The sequence below is a fragment of the Choloepus didactylus genome, assembly GCF_015220235.1.
Source record: "Choloepus didactylus isolate mChoDid1 chromosome 25 unlocalized genomic scaffold, mChoDid1.pri SUPER_25_unloc1, whole genome shotgun sequence".
NCBI classification, from domain to species: domain Eukaryota; kingdom Metazoa; phylum Chordata; class Mammalia; order Pilosa; family Megalonychidae; genus Choloepus; species Choloepus didactylus.
The window spans coordinates 2841826-2867638 of NW_023637606.1; the positions used below are offsets into that span (position 1 = coordinate 2841826).

At 55.7% G+C, this 25813-nt stretch overlaps 1 protein-coding gene across 3 annotated transcripts in view; it reads right to left on the bottom strand.

Moving 5' to 3' along the window:
* PIP5K1C (phosphatidylinositol-4-phosphate 5-kinase type 1 gamma) overlaps positions 1–24742 on the bottom strand; it is a 67243-nt gene extending 42501 nt beyond the window's left edge. For all 3 annotated transcript variants that reach the window (XM_037823957.1, XM_037823959.1, XM_037823958.1), the window contains exon 1: positions 24557–24742. In XM_037823957.1, the coding sequence (XP_037679885.1) occupies positions 24557–24650 (94 nt within the window). In that variant the 5' untranslated portion in view covers positions 24651–24742. The remainder of the gene's footprint in view (positions 1–24556) is intronic.
* Positions 24743–25813: the final 1071 nt, after the last annotated feature.

A 25813-nucleotide genomic window follows, 5' to 3' on the forward strand; every position in this document is an offset into this window, starting at 1 on the left:
GCCGGTCTCCATCCCCGCCCCACCCCGGAGAGCCTGGGACCGGCCACCCCCCTTGGGGATAGTAAGTGGGGGTTCAAGGCCCTCAACGACCCCCACCAGCAACAGGGCAGAGATGGGGCCTCAGGGGCCTGCCCCATGCCACGGCCCTGGGCTCGGTCACCCCATGCCTTCCAGAAATCCGCCATTCCTAACGTGCCTCCTGGAACAACTTACCTGGGGATTCTTCCTAGCTGTACAGTATGTGTGTGTGTGTGTGTGTGCGCGTGCACGTTTTAAGAGGCACCAACTTTCAAAGTCAGAACGTCACAGATAAAAATTAGAGGTTCTAATTAATGAGCAGAGCAACACACAAAAGTTGCCTCCATCTTCCTCTGACCTCACCCCCAGTGTGTTCTCCCCGCGGCTGCCAGAGGGCACCGGCGAGCACCCGAACTAGTTTCCACTTAGTTATCTCATTTCATAATCACTGTTTGACAGATTGGGGAAACAAAGGCGAGGCTGGGAGAAATTCAGGAAGTTACCCAAAGCCAAAGTAAACACCCTTATGATCACATTTCAGAATCCAGAAAAGCACTCAACAAAATCCAACGTGAGTTCCCCGTACCAAAGAAATCATCAAGAAATGGGAAAAAGAAAAAGAAAAGAAAAATCAGAAAGGCACTGCCTGAACCTGACAACAAGTATAAAGCGAAACCTTAGCGCCAGCACAGCAATGTCAAGCTCGAGTCCAGGAGTGCTGCCGGCAGGGCTGCGGCTGCAGTGGAGGAGCTGGCCAATGCAATAGGACAGGAAAAAAAAAAGAAAGGAACGAAGGTGGGAAAGGAAAAGATAAAACAATCGCCGGTAGACAACGGCATTTAGAAAACCTAAGAGAATCAACTGACGACGATGACGATGATTAGAACTCGGCGGAGTGGGGCAAGGTGGCCGGATCCTGGCAACTCACCCAAGATCACAGTGCAAGTGAGTCGAGGACGGGATGGAATTCAAGAGCCCCTGCCCTCTGCCCTCCCTGCCCGGTGCTTTATTCAGCTGGTTTCACATGTGGGTTAGTTTTTACCTGTGCAGTGCACACGATCCTCCCTGGTTAACGGGGGTGCTGGGAGGTGAGCCCGCGGCTGTCAGCCCTGCCCCCACTGGCTTCACACCTGGTGCGAGACTGAATGGGTGTGAACACCATGGGGCAGCAGGAGCAAAGAGCTTTGATATTTCTGCCTTATCTCAGACTTTTGCCACCAGTATCAAGACAAGAAATGCTATGAATCCTAGAGTTAATTAATAGCTGGTCAGAGTAGTTAATGGTTAAAAAAATGTTAAAAGATGTGGAACTCCAGTCAATGATAGACGTGTTGAAGTGTTTACAGGTGGAATGTACTGAGGCCTGCATCTCTGAGACGCATCTGAAAAATAAGACTGACAGAGGGATGGACGGAGGGATGGACGGAGGATGAATGGAAGAGTAGATGGATAGGTGGACGGAGGGATGAAAGGAGGTGTCGTAATTTGCTAATGCTGCAGAATGCAAAACACCAGAGATGGATGGGCTTTTATAAAACGGGGGTTTATTTCACTACACAGTTACAGTCTTAAGGCCACAAAGCGTCCCAGGTAACACCTCAGCAATCGGGTACCTTCACCGGAGGATGGCCAATGGCGTCTGGAAAACCTCTGTTAGCTGGGAAGGCAGCCGGCGTCTGCTCCAAAACTCCGGACACAAAACAGCTTTCTCCCGGGACGTTCCTCTCTAGCAAGCTTGCTCCTCTTCAAAACATCACTCCCAGCTGCACTCACTGAGTTCCCTCTCTCTGAGTCAGCTCATTTATATGGCTCCACTGATCAAGGCCCACCCCGAATGGGCGGGGCCACACCTCCATGGGAACATCTCATCAGAATCATCTCCCACAGCTGGGTGGGGCACATTCCAAGCAAATCTCTGCTCCACAAGACCACAAAGATAATGGCATTTGGGGGACACAATACATTCAAACTGGCACAGGAGGTTTGGACAGAGGGATGGACAGAGGGGTGGATGGATGGGGGGCAGAAGGATGGATGGAGAGATGGACAGAGGAGTGGATGGAGGGGTGGATGGAGGGATGGACAGGGGGATGGATGGATGGTGGACAGAGGGCTGGACAAAGGGGTGGATGGAGGGATGGACAGAGATGGACGGAGGGATGAACAGAGGGGTGGATGGAGGGGTAGATGGATGGGTGGACGGAGGGATGAATGGAGGTTTGGACAGAGAGATGAACAGAGAGGTGGATGGAGGGATGGACAGAGAGGTGGACAAAGGGGTGGATGGATGGGTGGACAGAGGGATGGACAAAGGGGTGGATGGAAGGGTGGACAGAGGGATGGACAGAGGGATGGACAGAGAGATGGATGGAGGGATGGGCAGAGGGGTGGATGGATGAGTGGACAGAAGGATGGATGCAGGGGTGGATGGAGGGGTGGACAGAGGGATGGAGGGATGGATGGATGGATGGATGGTGGAGTGATGAAGTAATTAAAGCAAAATGTCAACAATCCAGGTGGTGGGCAGTGGGTATTCATTGCCCGATTTTTTCAGTACATTTGAGAATTTCTTAATAACATCCTTTTCCCCAGGTTAACAGTGAGTTTCAGCCTTAGATGGCAGGATTTTCAAGCTTTGAGAAAAACACCTTTTTGAGGAGATTCTGCTCGAGGCACCTGGTGACCCCACGGAGGACAGCGGCCATGCAGTGTGGGCTCTGAGCACGGCCTCCTGCTGCACCTTGCAGCAGGTGATGTCCCCACCCCTGGGCCTCCCAGCACACGCTGTCCCCAGATCGGCTGCCCCTGGCCTTCTACCGTCCAGGTCCCAGCTTGACCGTCACCCTCTCAGAGAGGGTTCCCCGGCCACCCCTCCCTGGTGCCCTCCACCCCACCCGTCTCGTTTCCCTCATGGTACGTCTCAGCATCTACAATCGTTCACTGCCTTGTGCCTTCTCATCGGGGCAGAGACCTGGACTGTCGGGCTCACAGCTGCTTCCCCACAACCCAGCCCAGGACCTGGCACATAGTGGGAGCTCAATGATCACTGGGTGGGTGGAGCTGGGGCCAGGGAGGCTGGGATGGAGGAGAGGGCGGGTTTGGGAGAGATCCAGGAGGGAGAACGGCTGGGACGTGGCGCTCCTTGGGCAGAAGCAACCTGGGGCTGTGGTTCAGGCACACGGTGAGCCTATGACCGGGACAGAGACCCAGGAGGAGGGACAGGTGGGACAGCCTGGACGTGGCCGGACACTCGGGGACAGGCACACGAGGGAGACAGCAGAAGCCTGGAGATGTGCCCGGTGCGTAGTAGGTGCTCAATAAACATTCTGTCAACAAATGAAGCAACAGACAGCGTGGGAAGCGCTGCCCAGCCCAGGGCAGGACGTGGCTGATCCCAGCCTCCCGACCCTCCGCCCGCACGGGACCACTGTATGTGAGGCCAGCCCCTGAGAGGGCTCACCTGCTGCCCACGGGGTCAACCCAGCCCCGGATGTGGCCAGGCAGCTCCAGAGGCCCCTCCTGTCAGCCCCCTTGGGGCCGCTGGGCCCGCGCTGGTGGGAGGACACGGCAATGGTCCAGAACTTCAAACAAAGGGCAAGTCTCCAAAAATTGTTTTCAGGTGACTAGAAACCACTCTCTTCCTCTTTGGTATTTTCTTCTCTTACAAGTTAGCCTTTGTCACTTCAGGCCACAGGGAAGGGTGACTGGAGCCGGGTTAGGGAATCACAGCTTCTTTCCCAATAACCAACTTTCTGGACCATGTTCTGTTCATTCCCCATTCCAACCAAGCTCAGAGAGCACTTTCTGGGTGCAGGGCCCTGTGTTGGGGAGAGAATGTTCCGGAGAGGACTGGCTCTTCTTCTAAATACAACTTTTAATCATAAAAGATGTCAAGCACCCAGCAAAGGCATAAAATAACATAAAAGACACGCACACATCACTAGGTAGGTTCAATGAATCCTGTTTGCTTCTCCCTTAAGTCAGGGATCAGAAAAATTTTTCTGGAAAGGGCTGGAGGAGACTGGGCAGAGGTGGCGGCTCTACAGCACCTCTCCTCTCATCTGGGGAGGTTTCGGCCCCCACGGGATTCCTGGTGAGGTCTGGAGGCATTTTTAATTTTGGGGGGGAAGGGGGGTCCTGGCATCGAGTGGGCAGAGACCAGGGATGAGGCCAGGGTTGTCTACGTCTGTCTTATCCTCGAAGTTCTCCAGAATAAAAAGCCCAAGCACAGGCACGCTTCTACCCTGTGGGGCACTGTGCCAGCCCTGTCCCCGATCCTCCCAACACCCCTACGAGGTGGTCGTTGTGGGACCCACTTCAGAGCTGGGGAAACAGGCTTGGCAGGTCGGGGCGAGCTCACAGGCAGCAACGGACTCGAACAGCACCCAGCAGCCACCTTCCCACTGTGCAGCTCAAACAAGGCTCCAAGAGGCAAAGCTGCTCACCAAGGCCGCGGGGCCAACTGTGGCTGCCACACTGCTCTGTCTCCCCACAACAGGGGCCTATGGAGGGCCAGTTCTTTCTTAGCAAACGGCCGCACTAACCCATGTAGCCAAGAAGCTCAAGAGGTATGCGGTGTGGAGGCCTCTGACGGATGTTTCTGGTGGCCTTGGCATTAACAAATGGCAACTCCTTTTTTCCCTACCAAGTTGTCCTCAGTCTTGTTTCCCTCTTCGTTCTGGCCACTAGGAAGCTCGCAGTCATATTTGCAGCCCAGGCCAAGCAAATGATCAGTGCGCCGAGTGCTGAGAGACAGGACGGGGGCTCCCCTCCTCGCCACTCACAAGGGGCCAGCCTCGGTCTACCCGGGCCTCAGTTTCCTCATTTCTTAAATAGGTTCCAACAGCCTGAGGGGGTGGCAAGGATTACAAGAGGGCATTCCATGAGGCTCACAGTGCCCAGCACACGAAAGCAGTCCCCAGTGTCACCTGCTGCCATTTCCAGCGTCACTTCCCTGACTTTATCACGTTCATCAACCACATTTGGTCAACTGGCTCCAATCTGGCTTGGGGACGGTCATGGGGCACAGACAAAACACCACAAAGGCAGCCAAGAGCAATTGACAGGAAACGCGTCTCTCCTCCGTGTCCAGTGGCCGTCCTCGCCATGCCCACTGGCACACTCTTCCTGGAGACATTTCTGGCTGGCGTTCTTTCAGTCTCCTCAGAGCCACACTGACTTAACACACACAATCTATGACCTCTGTACTGCCTGGGTCCCTTTTCCAGCGTTTTCCACCTGCTCCAAAAACCTCTCTGTGTGTGGAGGACGTCGGCTGCGGCCAGGTTTGGAGTTTGGCCCAGTCGGCCCGTGTCCACAGCAGAGCACACCTGACGCTTAGAGCTGAAAGGAGTGACCTCCTCCTCCACCTCGTGACTCAGCCGATGACATGACAAAGGGGGACAGAGGTCTGGGGGCAAAGTGTCACCATGTGACACGGTGACAACTGGTTGTCCGTGGGGGGAGGAAGAAACTGGATCCCTCCATCACGTCATAAAGAAACACCAATTCCAGATAAACATGCGAAAGTGAACATCAAAACTGGGGGGACAAATTACGGGAAAAACATCATGGCCTCAGGTGGCCAAAGGGGGCCCGGGAAGTCGGACCCAAAAACAGGAGTCAGGAAAGGAAAGAACTGGCCAAAGCTGTGGGGTATGGACTCGAGGCTCCTTAGCACGTCCCCGGAACGGGCGGGTCAGTGGCCTCATTGTGGGTGACCCACACGGAGAGGGTCTGCACCCCAGTCTCCCTGGGGAGGGGGCCGTGCCCTTCACCCCTCAGCCTCGGACACAGCACATGCAGGAAGGTGCTCCATGGATGGGCCTCGGGCTCCAGGCCCCCCGCGGCAGCCCCACCAGGACCCCAAAGACGTCAGCGTCCTAATCCCTTATGCGGCAAGAGGGGCCCCCCTGCAGGTGGGCTGAAGTGAGGGACTGACATGGGTGGAGGAGACTTTCTGGATCATCTGGAAGGGGCTGCCCTGTCATCCCAGGTCCTGGTAAGAGGGAGACTCAGACCAGGGAGAAGCGACGTGGGGACATAAGTGGAGGTCAGACGTGGCTACTCTCACGCTATAACAGGTTGGGTGGCTGCGAGAGAGACCGTGCCTGGTCCACAAAGCCGAAGACGTTTCCTCTCTGGCTCTTTACAGAGAAGCTGGCAGGCCCCCGGTGTAACTGAAGACACTGGGGCTTCAGGTACGGCTGGATCAAGGGGCAGAGGCCTCGTCTCCCTCCCATCTCTCAGCACCGCTGTCCTCCCTGCGGCCCCCCAGGCCATGCCCCTTGTCACGGGAGTGGAGGGAACCCTTCTTTCTAACCAAGCCACACAAGGTCTGGGCCCCATGCCTGGCCCTGGGAGCTGGGCTCGCCCCCTAGAAGCACTCTGGCTGGGCGTGGGGGCTGGGGGCTTCCCGGGGGAAGTCATGTGGCCATCGCCAGTGGTGCGGAGGGAGGACAGGTGGTAGCCACGGGCCTCCAGGAGGGGAAAGGGCCACGCTCGGATGCCACTGGTGGACTTGTGCCCCCTCCGGGGACAAGATGTCCCCGGGAGGGCAGCCCTGGCCCGTCCTGCTTGAAGAAATGCACCTGGGGCGAGCCCCCACCTCCCACGCAGGGAGATCACGCGCTGTCTCGGGACCCAGGTGCGAGCTTCCGTGGCCCAGTTTTCCTCCCAGCCACGGTCTTCCTCCCCGGCGCCTCGGGCAGGGTGCAGACCCTGACGTGTGGGTCCTGGAATGCTGCAGCCCTCGGAATCTCCTCCTCGGCCTGGGTCTGCCTCTTATGGGGCTGGCCGTTGGGGCGCGGGGCAGCTCTGCTCTCCCCAGGCTCCAATGACGGTCCCAGGCCTCCTTTCCAATCAGGGGCTGCCTTCCCCAAAGTGGGGGTCCCGGGTTCCAGAACCCCAGGAGGCTGGGGCCGGCTCGGTCTTGCAGAGGCCGAGAGGGTCGGGACTCGGCCAGGCTGGAACCCAGACCCTGCCGCCCAGGCCAGGGCTCCGGAGACCGGGTAGGGGCGTCTGTCTGCCAAGACCCCCCTGGGAGCCCTAAATGTTAACCCACGGGCTCACCCACGTCTTGCCGCCGCCCTCTGGAGCCAAGGCAACCCTCACCCCGTTCCACGGACAAGGAGAGGGACGGCCAGTGGGGCAGCCAGCCCCCAGGGCGGCCTCGGGGGTCCCTGCCTCCTGCTTTCTTCGCCCCTCAGTGGGCCCCCCCTCACCACGTGTCAGCGTTGGTCGGTGTGGCCGAGAGACTATGGCGGAAGCGACAGCCAGCGACCCCCTGAGGTTTGGTCACAAAAGGCCCGGCTGCGTCTACCTGCCCTGAGACTGCTCGCTCCAGGGGGGAGCTGGCTGCTCTCTACTCAGCAATGTGGAGACTCCACGTGGTGGGGGGCCGAGGCCTCCGGTCCCCGGGTTTTGTGAGCAAACCGCCCTGGAAGGGCTCCCCCGCCCCAGCCGAGCCCTCTGATACTGGGACTTGGGTGACAACCTGATTGTACCCTCGGGAGACCCCAGCCAGAGCCCCCCACCAAGTTGCCCCTGGATTCCTGACCCTTGGAAACTGTACGGGATGATAAGTGTTTATCATTGTTTTAAGCAGTTAGGTTTGGGAGTAATTTGTTACACACCAACAGCTAGCTGATACACCCAGGGTCTCGGCACGGCCATGCAGGGCACAGACAAGGGGGCCGAGAGGCTGCCTTCTGTGCAAGGAACCCCTCCAAGAGGGGTGGCCCTCGCCACCCCCTTAGCACATGGCCACACCCATTTGTTCACACACCGTCCATGGCTGCTTTCACCCAGCGCTGAGCACACACACCCTGAAACACCCACTACCTGGTCCTTGCAGCGGAAGTCTCCTAACCCCTGGGTTAGACAAACTGGGCCCATCGTGTTTGCCCCCCGGCCCCCTGGCGAGACTTAGAGCAGTGGCGGGCACCAACAGGTGTCCACTAATCAGCTGATGTGCAAAGCGAATGAACGACCAGATGCAGCCCACGTGATATCATGCAGCCAGTTAAAAAGAGGGGTGTTCTGATCTACACTGGTTGAGACCAAAGTGAAACAGGCTTAATATACTAAAAAGCAAAATGTAGAACAAATTGGAGGACTCACGTGTCCTGATTTCAAAATGTACAACAAAGCTGCAACATTTGGAGGGCACGGTCCTGGCCGGAGGAGAGACATACAGACCAACAGGAAACAACTGAGAATGCAGAAATAAACTTAAACTTGCACTTGAAATCAACTGATTTCAGCAAAGCTGCCGAGACAACTCAGTGGGAAAGAGACGTCTCTTTGACAAATGGCGCTGGGAGAACTGGAGCATCTCACGCCAAAGAATGAAGTCGGACCCCTACCTCACACCATATACAAAAATCAACTCCAAATGGATCAAAGGCCCAAAGGTAAGAGTGAAGACTATAAAAAACTTAGAAGAAAACATAAGTGTACATCTTTTGTAACCCTGCACTTGGCAATGGATTCTTAGACATGACACCCAAAGCACGAGCAACCAAAGAAAAAAGAGAGAAAATGAACTTTGTCAAAGTTTAAAACTTTTGTACATCGAAGGAAACTATCAAGAAAATGAAACAAAAACCTACAGGATGGGAGAAAATATTTGCTAAATCTGTCTGATAAGGGACTTCCATCTGGAACATACAAAGAACTCATACAACTAATAACAAAGGGATAAATACCCCAATTTAAAAATGGGCAAAGAATCTGAATAAGCATTTTTCCCAAAAAGATCTACAAATGGTCAACAAGCACATGGAAAAAAATGCTCAACATCATTAGCCATCAGGGAAATGCAAATCCAAACCACGTCAAGATACCGCTCACATGAGGATGGGTAAAATCAAAAAGACAGAGAAGAACGAGTGTTGGAAAAGATGTGGGAAAACTGGAAGCCTTGGACTCCACTGGTGGGAAGGAAAAACGGTGCAGCCACTCTGGAAAGGAATATGGCAGCGCCTCAAAAAGTTAAAGAGAGAATTACCACATGATCCAGCAATTCTCCTCCTAGGTATTCACCCCAGAAAAGGAAACAAGCACACAGACGTTTGGTGCAGCAGGATTCGTGATCGCCAAGACATGGCAACAACTCAAATGTCCTTCAACCGATGAACAGAGAGACAAACTGTGGTCCCTCCAGGCAGTGGAATATTACTCAGCCATAAAAAGGAATGAAGTTTGGTTTGTGCTACAACACGGATAAACCTTGAAGACGTCATGCTCGGAGAAAGAAGCCCGACACAGAAGATCACATGCTGCCTGATTCCACCGATACGAAATTTCCAGAAGAGATAAACCCTGAGAGACAGAAATAGATAACAGGCGACCAGGGGCTGGGTGATGGAAACGTTCTCAAGTGCACGGTGGTGATGGTTCCGGAACTCTGGGGCTACACTCAAAGCCACTGGAACGTGTACTTCAAATGGGTGAATGTATAGCATGTGAATTGTATATCAGTAAAGCGGTTATTTGAAAAGTGTTTTAAAAAGGCAAAGAGCGGAGTTTCTTTGTTATTATTTTATCAAAAAGACAGTCGGAGCCTGAACCCCCGTGGGCTGGACCACGGGCAACTCGTGAGGGAGCTGTGAGACGCTGCGGGCAGGGTCTGGGGGCAGAGCTCGGAGGGGGCAACGTCCCCCTGGATCCTTTTGGCATTTTATGCCATGACCACGTGACACCTTTCCAGTAGATAGAAAAGAAAAATTTCAAGAGGTGGCCAAAGAGGGAGGATTCTAAGGGGGCTCATATGGAGACCCTTTGCAGGGGGCTCGGGAGCAGAGGCGGGTGGCAGACTCGGGGTCAGCCTGGCTGGCAGCCCACCGCCCTCCCCGCTCCGAGCTGTCGCCCACTCCTCCCGCCCCAGCCTGCCCCCCACCCTCATCCACTCTCCCTGCACAGAGTGAACCAACACGTCCCCCCAAGGCTCTGGGAAGAAGTCAACAGGACACCCAGCAAAGGCCAGGGTGGGCAGCCGGAATGATCCAGAATTGGTGGACGAGCACTGTCAGCAAGGGGTTCCGGAACTTTCCCCACGTGGTCCAACACACACTGGGTGAGCGTCAACACGCTGGGCACAGCCCCTGGTCAGCACGTCCGGGGCAGGGGCTAGGGCGAGTCGGCACGGGGGTCCCCGGGGGTGGCAAGCAGAGAGCAGGCTGCACGGCGGGGAGGAGGGGCCGCTGGGGTTCACGGACACCCGAGACCCAGGCTCCTTCTCGATGGCTCCAAAGGTGGATGGTCAAAGTCTAAAGAGGCCAACACCTGCCAGGGAAGGAGGCAGGCCCTGGGCTCCCAGTCCCCCCTCCTGCCACGGGGTGGGCTGTCTGCAGGGGTCCCAAGAGCCCGGTGCCCAGGAGACCCCCTCTCGCCCTCTGCCTCCACACAGAGAAGGCAGAGGCGCCCCCCAGGCTGGGGACAAGACCCTCCTCGTCTGATGTCCCCTCGATCGAGTCCCGCGGCCCTGGAAGGAAGGAACGTGGCCACTGGGGGTCAAAGGGTGCTCCTGGATCCTGAAAATGCTTCGGTCACAGTTGGAACAATCAAGGCACATGGTGGGAGGTGGGGGTGGGGGGTCCTCAGCAGGGCCTCAAGGGAGCTCGTTTTTCTCACCTCTGTTTGGATGGGGTTCCGGTTTGCTAATGCTGCCAGGATGCAACATTCCAGAAATGGATTGGCTTTTGCAAGGGGGATTTATTAGTTTACACGTTTACAGTTCTAAGGCCGTGAAAATGTCACAATTAAGGCATCAACTAGAGGATACCTTCTCTGAAGAAAGGCTGATGGCATCTGCGGCTCCTCTGTCACATGGGAAGGACACACGGCCAGCGCCTGCTGGTGCTTCTCTCCCGGGTTTGGTTCCTTTCCGGTTCTGGCTCTTTCTGTGTTATGGGTCCTTGCTGGCTCTTCCAGGGTTTTCTCTCTAAACTCTCTCCGAGGCTTTTTCTCCCGTAAGGGGATTCAGACCCCCCTTGGATGGGCTAGGCCATATCTCAACTGAAACAACCCAACCCACCCCCAGCAGCTCTACATCCACAGGGATGGATTAAAAGAACGTGGCCTTTTCCAGGGGACGTCACAGCTCCCCACCAGCACAGACGGTGACCCCGACCTGCTCCCCCACCTCCCCTGGATGGAAAGGGTCGTGGGTGACCAGAAGGATACTTTGGATGGGAGATCCTCCATTTTTTTTTCTCCAGAAGAAAAACACACCTATTGGTCATTTCTAGCACTCGTCTTGACCAGTGGTCTGAAATTGTCAATGACATTTTACTGGGACACGGCCGCACTCGTTCCCTCATGGATCACCGGACCCCAGTGGAGCCGGGCGGTCGTGACCCGGGCCCGAGCCCAAACGCGCCCCACCTGGCTGTCACGGAGGACACACACCTGCCCGAGGACGACGTCAGCACTGGGACTGAGTCACCTCCCTGCAGCCGCCGCCGCCTGCCCAGCCGGGAGCCTCAGTGCTGACGGGGGTCCCCAAAACTTCTGACTCCTCGTGCCCGCCCCGGAGGGAGGCGCTTTCACTGTCCCCGAAGGTCCCTGGAACGTGTTACCTGGAAACGGGGCCTGTGCAGATGTCACCAAGGTAAGGAGCCTACGGGGAGCAGGTGGGCCGGACCCCACGAGGAGAGGAGGGGGCAGGACACCCAGGGTGAGGGCTGCTGGGGCCGCCAGAGGGTGGCGAGGAGCCAGGATGCTTCCTTCTCCCCCAGAGCCCGTGGGGGAGCACGGCCTGCCCACACCTTGTTTGCAGGGTTCTGGTCTCTGGAACTGTGAGAAGGTCAGTTTCTGTTGTTTTGAGCCCCCTGGTTTCTGGTGCTTTGTCACGGGCACTCATTTTGCAGAGGGAAAAGACAAGGCTCAGAGAGGGAAAGCCACTTGCCCCAGGTCACCCAGCAGGAAGGACTCTGAGCCCAAAGCCTCCAAAGAGCAGGCCGGAAGCCCCGTTAACCCCACAGCAGCTGGGACCTGGGAAGGCCACACGTCACAGCGTCTGCAGAGCTGCTGCCCCAAACACCAAACCTCAATCCGATCACAAAGAAGCCTCTGGAACAACCAGGGGGCAGCCCACGACCCCCAACAAGTCAGCGGACCCTGTGAGCAGGACGGCACTCCAGGTGGGGAACACGGGGTCACTGTTGGGGACAATTTGGGGTCCAGTGTTGACACTGTGACTGTGGTCTGTGTCGATGTTAGATTTCCTTAATTTGATCATGGTGTGTGGATAAGAGAATACCTTTGTTTATAGGATATTAAGTATTGATTTGGGGGTAGAAGGAGCATTGTAGCAGCAAATGGCCCTCAGAGGGCTCAGCAAAATATACACACTCAGGATAACAGGAAGACACAGAGCGAGAGAGCGAGAGAGAGCGAGCGAGCGACACGGTGAACGTTAACAGTTGCTGAGCGCTGCGAAGCGTGTACAGGTGTTCACCGTTGTCTTCTTGCAACTTTTTCTGTGGTCTTAAAAATGTTCAAAATAAAACGTGAAAAGCAGAATAGTATATATTGATACGAGGACGTGCAGGCAAAGAGAACCATCTGGAATGTGCGTTGTTACCTCCACAGGGACGGACGGAGGCCCGCTTTCTACTGGCTCCTCGTTTCATTTTCGCTTTTCTAATAAGGTTATTGCGTGTGCTTTAGGACCTGCCCGAAACAGGAAGACACGGGCACATGAGGGGAAGAGAAAGTCTAGAATCAGAGCCAGCCACACACGGATATTCAGAGTATAAAGAGGTGGCACCCGCTGTGCAATTGTGCAAACCGTGTGGCTCGCACTCCCTTTATCCAGTGCACGGACAGGTGAGTGGAAAAATGGGGACGAAAATTAGTTGAAGAATAGGGTGGGATGGAGGAGATGGAAAGATCTAGGTGTTCTTTTTTGCTTTTATTTTTATTGTGGAGTAAGGAAAAGGTACAAAAATTGATTCTGATGAACATACAACTGTATGATGGTGCTGTGAATAACTGATTATACACTGTGGATGACTGTAGGGTGTGTGAATGTATCTCAATTAAACTACATAAAAATAAATAAACAATGGGGGGAATGGGATGTTTTGGATGTTCTTAATTTTAATTTTATATTTTGGAGTAATGAAAATGTTCAGTTTGTGGTGATGAATGCACAGCTATATGACGATACTGTGAACAACTGATTGTACACTTTGAATGATTGCATGTTATGTGATTATATCTCAATAAAATTGCATTAAAACAAAAAAAAAAGGCGGCACCTGAAATCAGAGGGGAAGGCACACGTTACTCAAAAAGTGGTATTCGGATAACCAGGAGTCACCTGGAAAAAAGTAATCCCTCATCCGCCTTATTCCAGAATAAATTCCATATATAACAGGAATCTAAATGTGACTTAGGGGACATGATGTAATTTTCAGTCACTCCCTGGGGCTTACTGTTTTTAACTGAATTATAGTACCTGAACTTCTTGAAATTTTAAGATCCACCACCCCCCCCAATCCCCACGCATTTTCAGGCTTATTTCTCTTAGTTATTTTGCATTTTTCTATTTGATCCATTTTTGAAAAATCAGTTTGGCTTTGGGATTAAAATAAGTCTGAGAGCTCACAGGTGAACAGGAGAACAGGTAAGGAGAAAAGAAAAAATGTGAACACAAATACGGCTTTATTCTTCAACTTTTTTTATATGCTTCCTGAGAGCGTGGACACCCCAGGGAAAGTATTTGCTTAATTTACGTTATTACTGTTATATTTATTATCACCCTTGTTACCAAGTACTGAACCAACAAAAACAAATATTTACAAAGTTTATGTGGGGCCTAAAGCACATAATCACAATGAACACCCACCTCTTACCCATTTTAGGAATTTAAATATGCTCATCATTTCAAAGACTTCTGAGACCCCTCCCTGATCCTAGCCACTTTTCTGTTCCCTCATAAATAACCAGTCTCCCAAAACTAAAAAAATGAAAGAATTTAAATGTTTAAAAAAAAAAAAAAAAAAGGAACTACAGAAGTATTAGAAGAATCCAATTATAACCTCAGAACAGAGTAGACTTTTCCATCCATGATACCAAATCAGGAAACCATAAAAGGAAAGACTGATAAATGTGACCACACAAAGACAAAAATACCTGCCTGGCATTAATCACTGTCAGAGTAGACAAAAGACAAAGGAAAAACTGTGGGGGGTGGGGTGGGGTGGGGGGAGACTACTTACATTTATCATACAGATAAGAGGCTAACTGCTATAATATATAAAGAGCTCCCACAAATCAATAAGAAAAACAGCGAGGGCCCAACTGGAAAACAGGAAGGATACAATACACGGTTTCCAGAAAAAGGAATAGGAGTTCTAGCTGAGATGTGCGTGGTAAGTGTAGGAGTGGGGTGGGCAAAGAAAGGAGGTGGAAGTTAAGACCAATGTGAAGCGGGACCCCCCAGAGCTTGCCCGAGTGAAGGCACCAGGAAGCCGACCCGTGGGGGCCTTGTCTCCCTGGAGGGCGACACGCCAACCTTCCAGCTCTGGCGGAAATACAGATGGCCGCAGGGACGAGCGGGGAGGTGGAGGCCATGGCCCTGTGTGGCCCAGGCGGGCAAGGCACACCACCTCCTTTTATCTCCGCTTCACCTGAAATATATGTTGGAATATATTTCTAATAAAACAAAGATAAAGAATTAAAAAAAAAAAAGATAAACGAACGGAGCTTTTTTCTGATTCACGTTTTGCACCCATAAGATTGGCAAAAACCGAAGAACTGGTTAAGACGTGGGCACTTTCACTGCTGGTGGGAGGACACAGAATGGTTCAATCTGGCACCATCTTCCCCCAAATTACAAAAACACCAACCCTCTAACCGGGGATTTTGCGTCTAGGAAAGCAGCCAACAGAGAGAGGCCTGCAGTTTGCTCTTTGCAGAACCGTTAATTAAAACCAGACGGGCCACCCCCAAAACATCTCCAGCAGGTGGGGTGTCCTCGGGACTGACCATCCAAACTGGGCTCTCATGGGCAAGAAAAGAGGCGCATGTAACATGTACACAGGGCCACAAGCGTGAGCGGGGATTTGTGTAGCCTCTTCTCAACAGACGCGGCCCGAGGGACAGGCACCCCGGTCGGAAATCAAAGGACGGCCCCACACACTCCCTCCCGTCCTCCTCCAAGATGCACTGGTGAGTGCAAACAGCAGGTGCGTGTACCGTTTGTGTATAAAATGAAAAGCAACGACGCACGCGTGCACACGCATTCGATTCCCGTTATTCACGGTGGTCGTGTGTTCTGTAAAGCCGCCAGCACTGTCTCGGCGAATGAAGCCCCCGTGCTCCTGGGAAATACACGTTCCTCCTGCTGGGCACAATTTTTTCATCAGCGGATACATATGTGACCTTGTTTTTAATTAGCCAACTCATGGACACCGGCACTCCTGCCCTAGCGTAGCTTGGCTAACACACTCGTCTCTTCCATCGGGCCCATCACGCGCCTGGGAACACTGGACGGCACTTCGGCGCTACGCTTGGGGGTCATGCTAACCAGCGAAATCACCCGCAAAAAGGCACAAAAACGCAGAAAGCGCGGCACTAAACAGACGGCGAACGGGATGCTTGTTCACCGCACAAGAGCCGGAACCAGAGGGCAGAGGCTTGCCCTGTTCAAACTCAGCTGAGAACATGTGTGTTGGAGACATGAATTTTTCACTGCTCTGTGCGTGTCCAGGAACAGCCGAGAAATCTCCATGAGCACTGATTTGGGGGTTGCAAATAAATTTTAGCAAGTCGGTGAACTCACAAACGGAATCTGCGAATACTGAGGGTTGGCTGTGAACAATTGCTCATGTGTGCACAGTTCACCTGTGGCCTTGGGGGGACAGGCATAAAGAAAGACGTGGCTTTCCAACTATATCTTCTGTATTTTTCAAAGTTGGAACCACAGGAACGTATCATTAGTCACAAAATAAATGCAAGTTAAATTGTAAGTAAATAAGTTGTGCCAGTTTGGATATAGTACATCCACCAGAAAAAGCCATGTTCTTTGACACCGTCTTGTGGGGGCAGACGTATTACTGTTGATTAGGTTGGAACCTTTTGGATTGGGTTGTTTCCATGGAGATGTGACTCAATCACCTGTGGGTAATACCTTTGATTAGATTATTTCCATGGAGGTGTGGCCCCGCCCATTCAGCGTGGGTCTTGATTAGTTTACTGGAGCACTATAAAAGCTCCGTTTTTTAAAGCTTTTTAAAGCTCTGGTTTTTAAAGCCAGAGCCGTATAAAAGCTCTGGCTTTAAGACTGTAACTTTATAGCCAAACAAACGTCCTTTATAAAAGCCAATCCATTTCTGGTGTTTTGCAAAACAGCAGCATTAGGAAACCGGAACATAAGTAAATAAATAAAAGAAAGGAAGGGGGGAGCTGTAACAATGTAAAGAAGCAATGAAAAACAAAGAACAAATCTCTAAGTGCAGGAAGTGAAAAATGCCCGAACGGCCCTTGGCCTGTCCCGTGTTCCCCTGCGGGCTCGCCTGGGCTAACCCAGAGGCCCCCCATGCCTTCCGGGCACGCGGAACGGAGGCGTTTCCTGACCGTCGGGGGGACTAAGGAAATGCCAGCAGGAGCGGTGGGAGTCACGGCCGGGGGGAGCGTTAAGCAGCAGGTGCAGCTGAGTCGTGACGCCTTTTTCCCTGCCGGGTGACTGGCCACCCTCGAGGAGATGGCGACTCCACCAGCCTGGGCCTCCGTGTGTTTACGAGGAGCAAAACCCCCCTACTGGCTCACCACGGACTTGTGTGCCAGAAAGAGGCAAACTTTCATGAGAGTTTGCTGAGCTTCCGGGGCTGTTTGTTACAGCAGCGCGCCCGAGGCCATGCTGACCGCTACATGCCCGGTGTCTCCCCTGACGGAGGCTTGGCCCGGCCGCACAGTCAGGCCCCAAGGCTGGAGGGTGGAGAGACTTGTGCTGCACGCAGCAGGCCCAGGGTCCCGTGGGGGCAGTCTGCTCGGATTTGAGGCAACTTGCACTCTAAACGGCCATGCTGTCCTCAGCAGAAACTGGGGCTCCCTACCCTCCTCCTCCCGGGCCCCTCCGGCAGGAACTCCCCACAGCTCTGTCAAGCAGACGGGGGGCACACAGCTCACTGCCAGCCCCAGGCCACCCAACGTGACAGGTCCAGAGCTGGGGTTCGCTGGTTCGGGTCTCTGTTCCCCGCTTCCCTGGCTGTTAGCCAGCCCATGCCTGCTCTGCTCTGACATTTCGTGCTCATGGACTCGACTAATCCTCACATGAACCCCAAGAGTCGGGGTGACTGTGACCCCACTTTACAAATGAGGAGACTGAGGCACGGAGTGGCCGCAGCACAACGTGCTTCACGTGGCTGTGGGGCTCCCCTTCTCTTCTCCACCTCTGCCTGCCTCCTCGGTGAGCTCACCGGCTTACGTGGCTGGAAATGCCGGCCACCTGCTGGGGACACCTGGTCCCCGTGCAGCCAAGAGGCTCCCGGGAGCCAGACACGGGCACCGGCTCCACGTGACGGAGAAACGTCCGGAGAGCATGGCCGAGCCAGCCCCCCCGGCCCCCTCCCGGGCCTTCTCCCCACCCTTGTCCTGAGCTCCAGACCTGCCGCTGATGTCTCCACGTGGGGGTCTCAACACACGCACGCTGACCCTTCCTCCACACCTGCCCCCTCCTGTGTCCCCCCATCTCGGCCGAGGCAGCTCGTCCCTCCAGGTGCTCAGGCCAGAATCTGGGAGTCAGGCCACCTCCTCTCCCTCCCACCCCCACCCCCAGTCTTCCCGCAGGCCCACCGGCTCTGAGTCCACCCACGTCCACCCCTCCTCAGCCTCCTGGTTCACCCCCATTGAGGCCTTCCTGGACCCCCGCCCTCCCTGACCCTGGTTCCTGGCTCCACCCTCACCCACCTACAGCCTGTCCTCCCTGCAGCAGGCAGAGGGCGCCTGTGAGCACCGAGTCAGGGTCTATCCCTCCTCTGCCTACAACCCTCCATGGCTCCCACTTTCCTCAGGGGAAAAGCCCAAGTCCTCCCCGCGGCCCACCAGGCCCTGCACGCCCTGCCCCGTCCCCTCCCTGCCCTCCCCTCCTCCCGCTCTCCCCCTCACTCCCTCCACTCCAGCCCCACGGGCCTCCTCGCTGCTCCTCCAACACACCAGGCCCAGGCCTGCCTCAGGGCCTTTGCATGGCCATTCCCTCTGCCTGAAATATATTCCCTCAGATCTCTGCAATGCATACCCCCTCCTTCCTCAGTGTCACCTCCCTGAGATCCTGGCCTCAAACAGCTTCTCCCCACATCTGTTCCCTCCTATCCCCTTCTCTGCTTTCTCCCCTTTCCCTCATCTCATCCACCAGGCGACATTTTGCTTCTGTGTCTGTCCCCTCTCTACACACACACACACCCCAGCACGTAAGCAGGGACTTGTCTTTCTGGCTCTGGCTGGTCCCCCGGAGCCTGCGCAGCTCAGGGCACAGGCCACACACCTTCCGGGATGTTCTCTGCAGGTGGCTGTGACCTGCACGTCTCCCACAAACCCCCCTCGGCCCACCCAGGCCTCCAGAATCCAGGCCGGGACAGCAAGACGCAGGCGGGTCCTTTCCCTTGTGTCTCACCTGAAGCCGGGATGCCAGGTCCCCGGAGAAGCCCATGCACTGGCTCAGGCACCCAGGCCTCCTGCCAGCCCGGGGGGGCGGGTAGGGGCAGGGCTCCCCGCTAATCCCCAAGCTTGGTAATCCCCACACGTGCTCCTCCACCCCTCAGGCCCAGCCGGCAGCCCCAGCAGGACCGTGGCGGTGGTTGTCAGGGGCAAGGGCGTCGGTTTCCCCACGTGTAAATGCCCAGGTCCTGTGGCCACTATTTGGAGAGCAGTCACTGGGGCTGGTGCTCACCGCTTTCCATCCTGCTGAATCCGTGGGATGCCTGTGCCCTCATTTTGAGAAAATCGATCTGGGGTGCACGGCTGTATGCCAGCTTGCCCAGGGTCCTGGGGGATCCCCTGCCCCGGGACCCCCCCCCAGCAGCCCCCCACGGCCTTCTCACCCACTGTCAGCTCCAATGGGCCGGAGAGCTTGGGGCCCCCCAGTCTTCCTCCTTCCAGAATTTTCCACCCCCCACCATCGGCTGCCAGGGCCCCATCCAGGCCCCCAGCCTCCCCGCCACGTCCTGATGCCGCAGCCCCATCCCCGCACAGCACGCCCCATTCAACGGGAACCGGGTGGTCGCTGCCCAGCTTGGAACATGCTGGAGCTTCCCACCGTCCGTAGGAGACAGCCCGGGCTCCCGCCAGGGCCAACGGGGCCCCGCACAGCTGCCCGGCCGCCCTCACGCCCCTCACTCCACTCCAACCACGGCGATCTCACTTCTGTTGCTCAAATTCACCCAGCAAGTTTGTACCCCGGTGCCTTGGCACAGGCCGTCCCTGCTGCCTGCCGTGGCGGCTCCTTCTCATCCGGGTCTCGGCGACCAGGACACCTCCTCCAAGAGGCCCTCGCCGGCCAGCAGGCCCCATCCCTCGCTGTCACCACGACGGCCTGTTTCCTTCTCCTCAGCGTGCCCACCACAATCACAGCCAGGGGGACGGCAGGCTGATCCAGCCGAGGACCAGGGAGTGACTGTCGCTGGCTTTGTGGGCCACGCGGACTGTGTCATGGCCACTCGGCTCGGCCACCGTGGCATGAAAGCCACCAGGGAGAATTCATGAATGAGTGGCCAGGCCCGGGTGCCAATAAAACTTTATTTACAAACACCAGTGGGGGCCACATTTGGCCCCCAGGTGTCAACAAAACTTTATTTACAAACACAGCGGGAGCCACATTTGGCCCCCATGTGCCAATAAAACTTTATTTGCAAACACTGGTGATGGCCACATTTGGCCCCTGTGTGCCAATAAAACCGTACTTACAAACACTGGCGGGGGCCACATTTGGCTGCCGTGTGCCAGTAAAACTTTATTTACAAACACTGGCGGGGGCCGCATTTGGCCCGTGGGCTGCAGCCTGCCACGCCCCAGAGGGTGGGTTCCCTGGCTCATCACCCATGTTCTGGGCCCCACCCCCACAAGCTGGGGGCTCTGCGGGGGCGGTCAGGGGGTTGCTCTTGGACTCCAAGGTGGCCCCGACTCACACTTAAAAAATGTTTGTCCCAGGACCACAGGTCCAGTCAACATGTGCAAACTTGGTAAACACGTCAGGGCCCGGCTCTCCTCTGCCGGCGCCCACAGGGTCTTGTTCTAAGGGGCTTCGCATGTGCTCACTCCAGCCTTGCCATGGCCCCGGGGACAGGGCCCCCTGCACAGATGGGTGCACCGAGGCCGCGTGTCCCTGACAGCCCGAGACCCAAGGAGGTCTAAGGCTGAGGCTGCCCACTCAGGGGACCAAGATCGCCCCACCAGGAGGCGGCCGGCAAAGGGTGGGACCAGGAGCTGTCTGTCCCCAAAGTCCACGGCTTCAGCCCGGACACTGCTGATCCACAAGGGGGGACAGAAGGGATCATGACCCCACGACCCTTCGCCCCGACCCTGGGCCTGAAGGGCGGAGGCTGCTCCCCACCCCAAGCCCAGCTCACCGCTGCTTCCTGGGTGCTCAGGGCGACCCAGGCGGCCCCTGGGATCCCCCACCCGCTCCACGGACCCCGCTGCCCCCCGAGCCCGCCAGGCCTGGCCGTGCACACCTCTCCTGCCTCCTGCAGATCTCGCTCAAAAGTCTCCCCCCGGGCAAGCCCTCCCTGGCCACCCCATTCCCTTCTGCAGCTCCTCTGGCTTGATTTCCTCCCCAGTAGCCACTCCTAGGCTCACCCCCCGTTTATGAGGCCCCTGTGGGGCATGAGGCTGTTCTAGGTGTGGGGGACAGGCGGGGGGCCAAATGGACAAGCGATTCTGCCCTCACGGGGCATGAGACGAGGAAGCCAAAGTGTGCGTGCCAGGTGTCAGCAACACGACGGTGACGAAGCAGGCTCAAGGGAATGGCATGGGGAGGCAGGGAGGGCTTCACGGAGGAGGTGACATCTGAGCAAGAAAAGAGCTGAGGATGTAAGCCACACAGATATGGGAAAAAAACATTCCAGGCAGGGGAACCAGCATATACAAAGGCCCTGAGGCAGGCCCGGGCCTGGAGTGCTAGAGGAGCAGCGAGGAGGCCCGTGGGGCTGGAGCGGAGGGAGCGAGGGGGAGAGCAGGAGGAGGGGAGGGCAGGGAGGGGACGGGGCAGGGCGTGCAGGGCCTGGTGGGCCGCGGGGAGGACTTGGGCTTTTCCCCGGAGGAAGGTGGGAGCCATGGAGGGCTGCGGGCAGAGGAGGGATGGAACTCCACTAAAACCTCCAGTTTGGGGTGGAATTCTTCTGGAACGAGCTGGAGGGAGCAGGAGGCCGGGCCGGCACGACCACACTGGCCCAGGCACGTGATGCTGGGGCAGGCCCGGGCGGAGACAGAGGAGGTGGGGAGAAGTGGACAGATCCTGGATTCATTTTGAAGGCGAAACTGACGAGATTTAGCCCGGGATACTGGGGACATGATGGGGAGGTGGGGAGGGGGTCAGGAACGAAGCCAACTGTCCTGAGGCGTCACGGAGGTGGGACACACAGCGGAGAAAGGGCTCAGCCACACCCAGGCCACAACCCACAGGCTGATCATTGGCCTCCGCAGCCCACCCAGAGGTCTCCGATCCCCACCTCTATCAGCCAGGGGGGACAGCCAGCATCGAGCCCCATCAGGTCACTCCTGGACGGGACTCTGGGGTGCAAGAAGCTCCTTCATGGGGGGCAACCCGATTCGAAACCCTAACGAGAGCCCGTCTCGCTGCCGTCAGATCGTTCAAGTCACCCACATTGATCACGCAGGGAGACACGCAGCCCCTCTAGGCCCCTGGCGGATGTGCTGAGAGTCATAGCAACCTTTCCGGAAAGCCAGCGGGCACTAGGAAGCTGGGTTCAAGTCCAGTTGGCCTTGACCCAGCACTTCCAGAGCCAGGAATCTCACTGGTAGAAATGGAGGGGTCCACGGGTACAGATCCGTGCTTGGAAACGATGACGACAGCATCATGGCAGCAAAAGATGCTCCGGAAACAATTAAATGCCCCCCTGCCGGAGGCCGGCTGGGTCTACACTGGCACATGTGGAAAGTGGACTGTAAACTGGGTCTAAGGTCACGAGACATGCAGGCTGTGCCAAGCTGCCAGCCACCAGCTGAGGTCGGTTATCATCATCGACCCCTTTTACAGATGGGGACACTGAGGCAGTACCCTCCGAGGTCCCACAGCAGCTGGGCTTCAAACCCAGATGGTACAATTCCAGAATCTCCACCCCTTAATCACCACACTGGACTCTGCTCTGAAAGAAAATCATCATACTGATGTCAGGGAAAAATCCAGATTATTACAGATGGAAAAGCAAGTTAAGGTGCAGGTACAGGACAGCGGTTCTCAAGAGGGGCAGTTCTGCCCTCCGGACACCCCCAGACAGTGTCTGGGGACATTTTTGATTGTCCTGTCTGGGGGACAGGGAGCTACAGGCATTGAGCGGGTGGAGGAGCCCAGAGAGGCCGCTCGACACCCTACGATGCACAGCGCAGCTCCCCCCACCCACAGCAAAGAATTTTCCAGCACTAAATGTCAATAGCACTGAGAGAGAGAAACCTCTTATAGAGTGAAACCATCTTAGCAAAAACCAGACAGTCCCGTTTATGTGTTTATACATTTGTACGAGCAGTAGAAAAAGTGCAAATGATTAACAGGCAATAGGGGTTTGGAGAGAGAGAGGCGGCTCTTAATTTAAAAATGAGTGAAATAAATGGTTGGCTGGCGGAGTCGGGGATCAGGGGATTTTGTGACAGGGAGGGCGGGCCAGCTCCTTCTCAGGGCTCCCCAGAGCAGGGGACTTTATCTGCCCCCCAATCAGCTCACGGGGACCCAGATAAGACAATGTTTGCCGTATGGCTCCCTTGTCAGCCCACCTGGGGCTATTCAGCCTCCAAGCAGCCCAGGTCAGGGGAGGCCAAGAAGGGGACCTTGGCTTCAGGGGGTGCCCCCAACCACGCCTGGCACTGCCCAGCTCAGGGGACAAGCCGCTGGCAAAGAGCAAGGGCGAGGCGACCGGCTCATCGGAATTAACCGGGTCATCTACCAAGTGGCTCCAGATGGCAGGGGAAAGGAACCAAAGAGAGTTTTCCAGAACCAGGGGGTGGGGTGGGCTGGCGGTGGGAGGTGGGGGGGGAGCTGGGAGGTAGGAGGGAGGCTCACTCTCTTTCTCTCTCCCCAGACGTCTCTTCCAGCTCCCTGGCACCTTGGCATCTCCCTGCCTGCCAAGAAGCTTCAGGAGAGGATTCTAGAGATCCGGAAACTTCCTAGTTGGTAGCGTGTGACTTCACCCGAGAAGGAACCATTCCACGGGGCAGTGGCTTGGCTCTGCCCACCGCCCCACACCCAGGCAGCAGAGAGCCTGTGGGGTGAGGCCGGACTGCCCACCTCCCCACACCTGTTCTGCGGGAAGGTGAGCGAGGCGTGCCAAGGAGAGGGGCACGAGGGGCACGAGGAAGCTGCGGCCCCCTTCCCCAACTGCAGCAACCAGGCAGTGCCCGGGAAGGAGGCTTTGGGGGGACAAGGCAACAAGCCCCCCCCCACATCACCTGCTGGCAGGGCCTCAGCACTGAGGACACCTCTAAATGTCATCCCCTTGCACCCCTCGTTTCATCAGTGGGTGAACTGAAGCCTGGTAAGGTGGTAGGGAAGTGGGCAGTGCATCCACACCCAGGTCTAGAGACTTCCAGAAAAAGAGAAGAGATGGAGCCAGGGGGCTCACTCAGACGGCCTCAGAGCCGCCCCCCCACACACACACCTGCACCCCAAGCAGACCCAACTCTTTCAGGCCAATGAGGTGTGCCCATATGGGTGATGGCTAATGCAGGAGGGGCTGGGGCCATGAAACTGGAACTCGCAGTGGGGGGCACCCCAAAGGAGTGGATCACAGCAGGGGGGTTGCATCTGGGGCAATGTCACCCCCCATCGCCCCAGGCCGTCTCCAGAATGAGGGTGCCCCGCCATCCCACACACTCAGAGCAAGCACCCCGTCGCCAAAAAGCGCGAGTGGGAGGCATGTCGCCCCCAAGCACCCCCACCCCGAGGCAGCCCCCCGACCTCCTCCCTAAGTGGCGCATCCCACCCCTCCCTCGGGGAAGGTGGGGACCACTTCCCCGCAAGCCTCCAAGAGAGGATGCTCCACCCACGGCCTCCCATGCGCCCACCTCCGCCTCCAGGCGGGTGGGCGCCCCCAGGGACCCCCGAGTGGGCGGCGCCACGCCGAGCGTCCCAGGGCGGGGCGTTCCATCCTCCCGGGCCCCCGAGCGGCGCGTCCCCCCGGCCCCGGCGTGGCGCGCTCCGTCCCCCCCCGCCAGCGCCCCCGAGTGGAACGTTCCGGCCTCCCGCAGGCGGCGGGACCCGCGCCCCTCGGCGCGCGGACGGGTCCACTGGGCCGCGGCGGGGGGAGGCCCAGGCGGGTCCATTCGGGGAGAGGGGAGGGAGGGAGTCCGAAACCGTTACCTGCCGTCGCCCCGCTGTCCGCGGCCCACGCCGCCTCCGCGGGCACGGCCCCCGCCTCGGCGCTCTCCGCCTCGTCCGGCACCTCCAGCTCCATGGCGGCGCGCGCGGACCCGCGGGCGGGCGGGCGGCCGGAGGCTGCGACCCGAGCTGCGGCCGCCGCCGCTGAACAACAACCGCCGCCGCCGGCTGGAGGGCGCAGGGAGGGGGCCGGGCCGCGGGCGCGGGGGCGGGGCCGGGGGCGGGGCCGGGCGGCGCCATCGCGCACGGCGCGCGCCGCCAATCGGAGCGCGGGGGCGGGGCCTGCGTGCGCCCCGGGCCCCGGGAGCTCCTCGCGCGCCCCCTCGCGTCCCGCGGTGGGAGGGCACCGTCTCCCTCATCTGATAGTGACATTTCCAGTATTTGATAAGGATGGTGACGTCAGAGCTAATATTGATATGGCGTTAATATAGGTGTTAATAGTCGATGTTTGGTATGATATTTAATAGGCAACGCTTAATATTGTTATTGATATCGATATTGATATTCGGTGTTAATATTCAACATTCATCATTGGCCTTCAACATTCAGCTCTTAAATGCTCAACGTTTAACATTGATATTTAACATTAGTGTTGATAATATTTAATATTGCTATGTAAATATTCCATTTCTAAGAGCATACTTAATTTCAATGTTGAGACTTAATTTTAATATTGATACTTAAAATTTACGTTTACATTGCTATCTAAATATTCAGTATTTGATATTGATATTTAACATTAATGTTGATAATAGTCAATTTGATGTTGATATTTAATATTCAACATTTAGTATTATGTTGCTATCAACACTTAATAATATCAGTACTTGATATTAATATTCCATGTTTAATATGGATATTAACATGAATATTGATAATATTCTATTTTAATATTTAATATGCAACATTTAGTATTGATGTCAATAGTGCTAATATTGATAGCTGGTATTAATAAGTGGTGTTTAATATGGATATTTAATAGTCAATATTTGCTATTTCTAATATTCATTATTCTGAACATTAGTGCTGATAATATTTTAATATATTTAATATCCAACAGTTAAAATTGCTATTCAATATTCAATGTTTAATATTTATATTTAGTAATATTGCTGATAATCCATTTAATATTCAACAATTAATATTTCCTCTTAGTTTTCAGTGTTTAAAGTTGATATATAATATTAGTGTTAATAACAACATTCAGGTTTTTTTTTAATTGAATTCAGTTTTATTGAG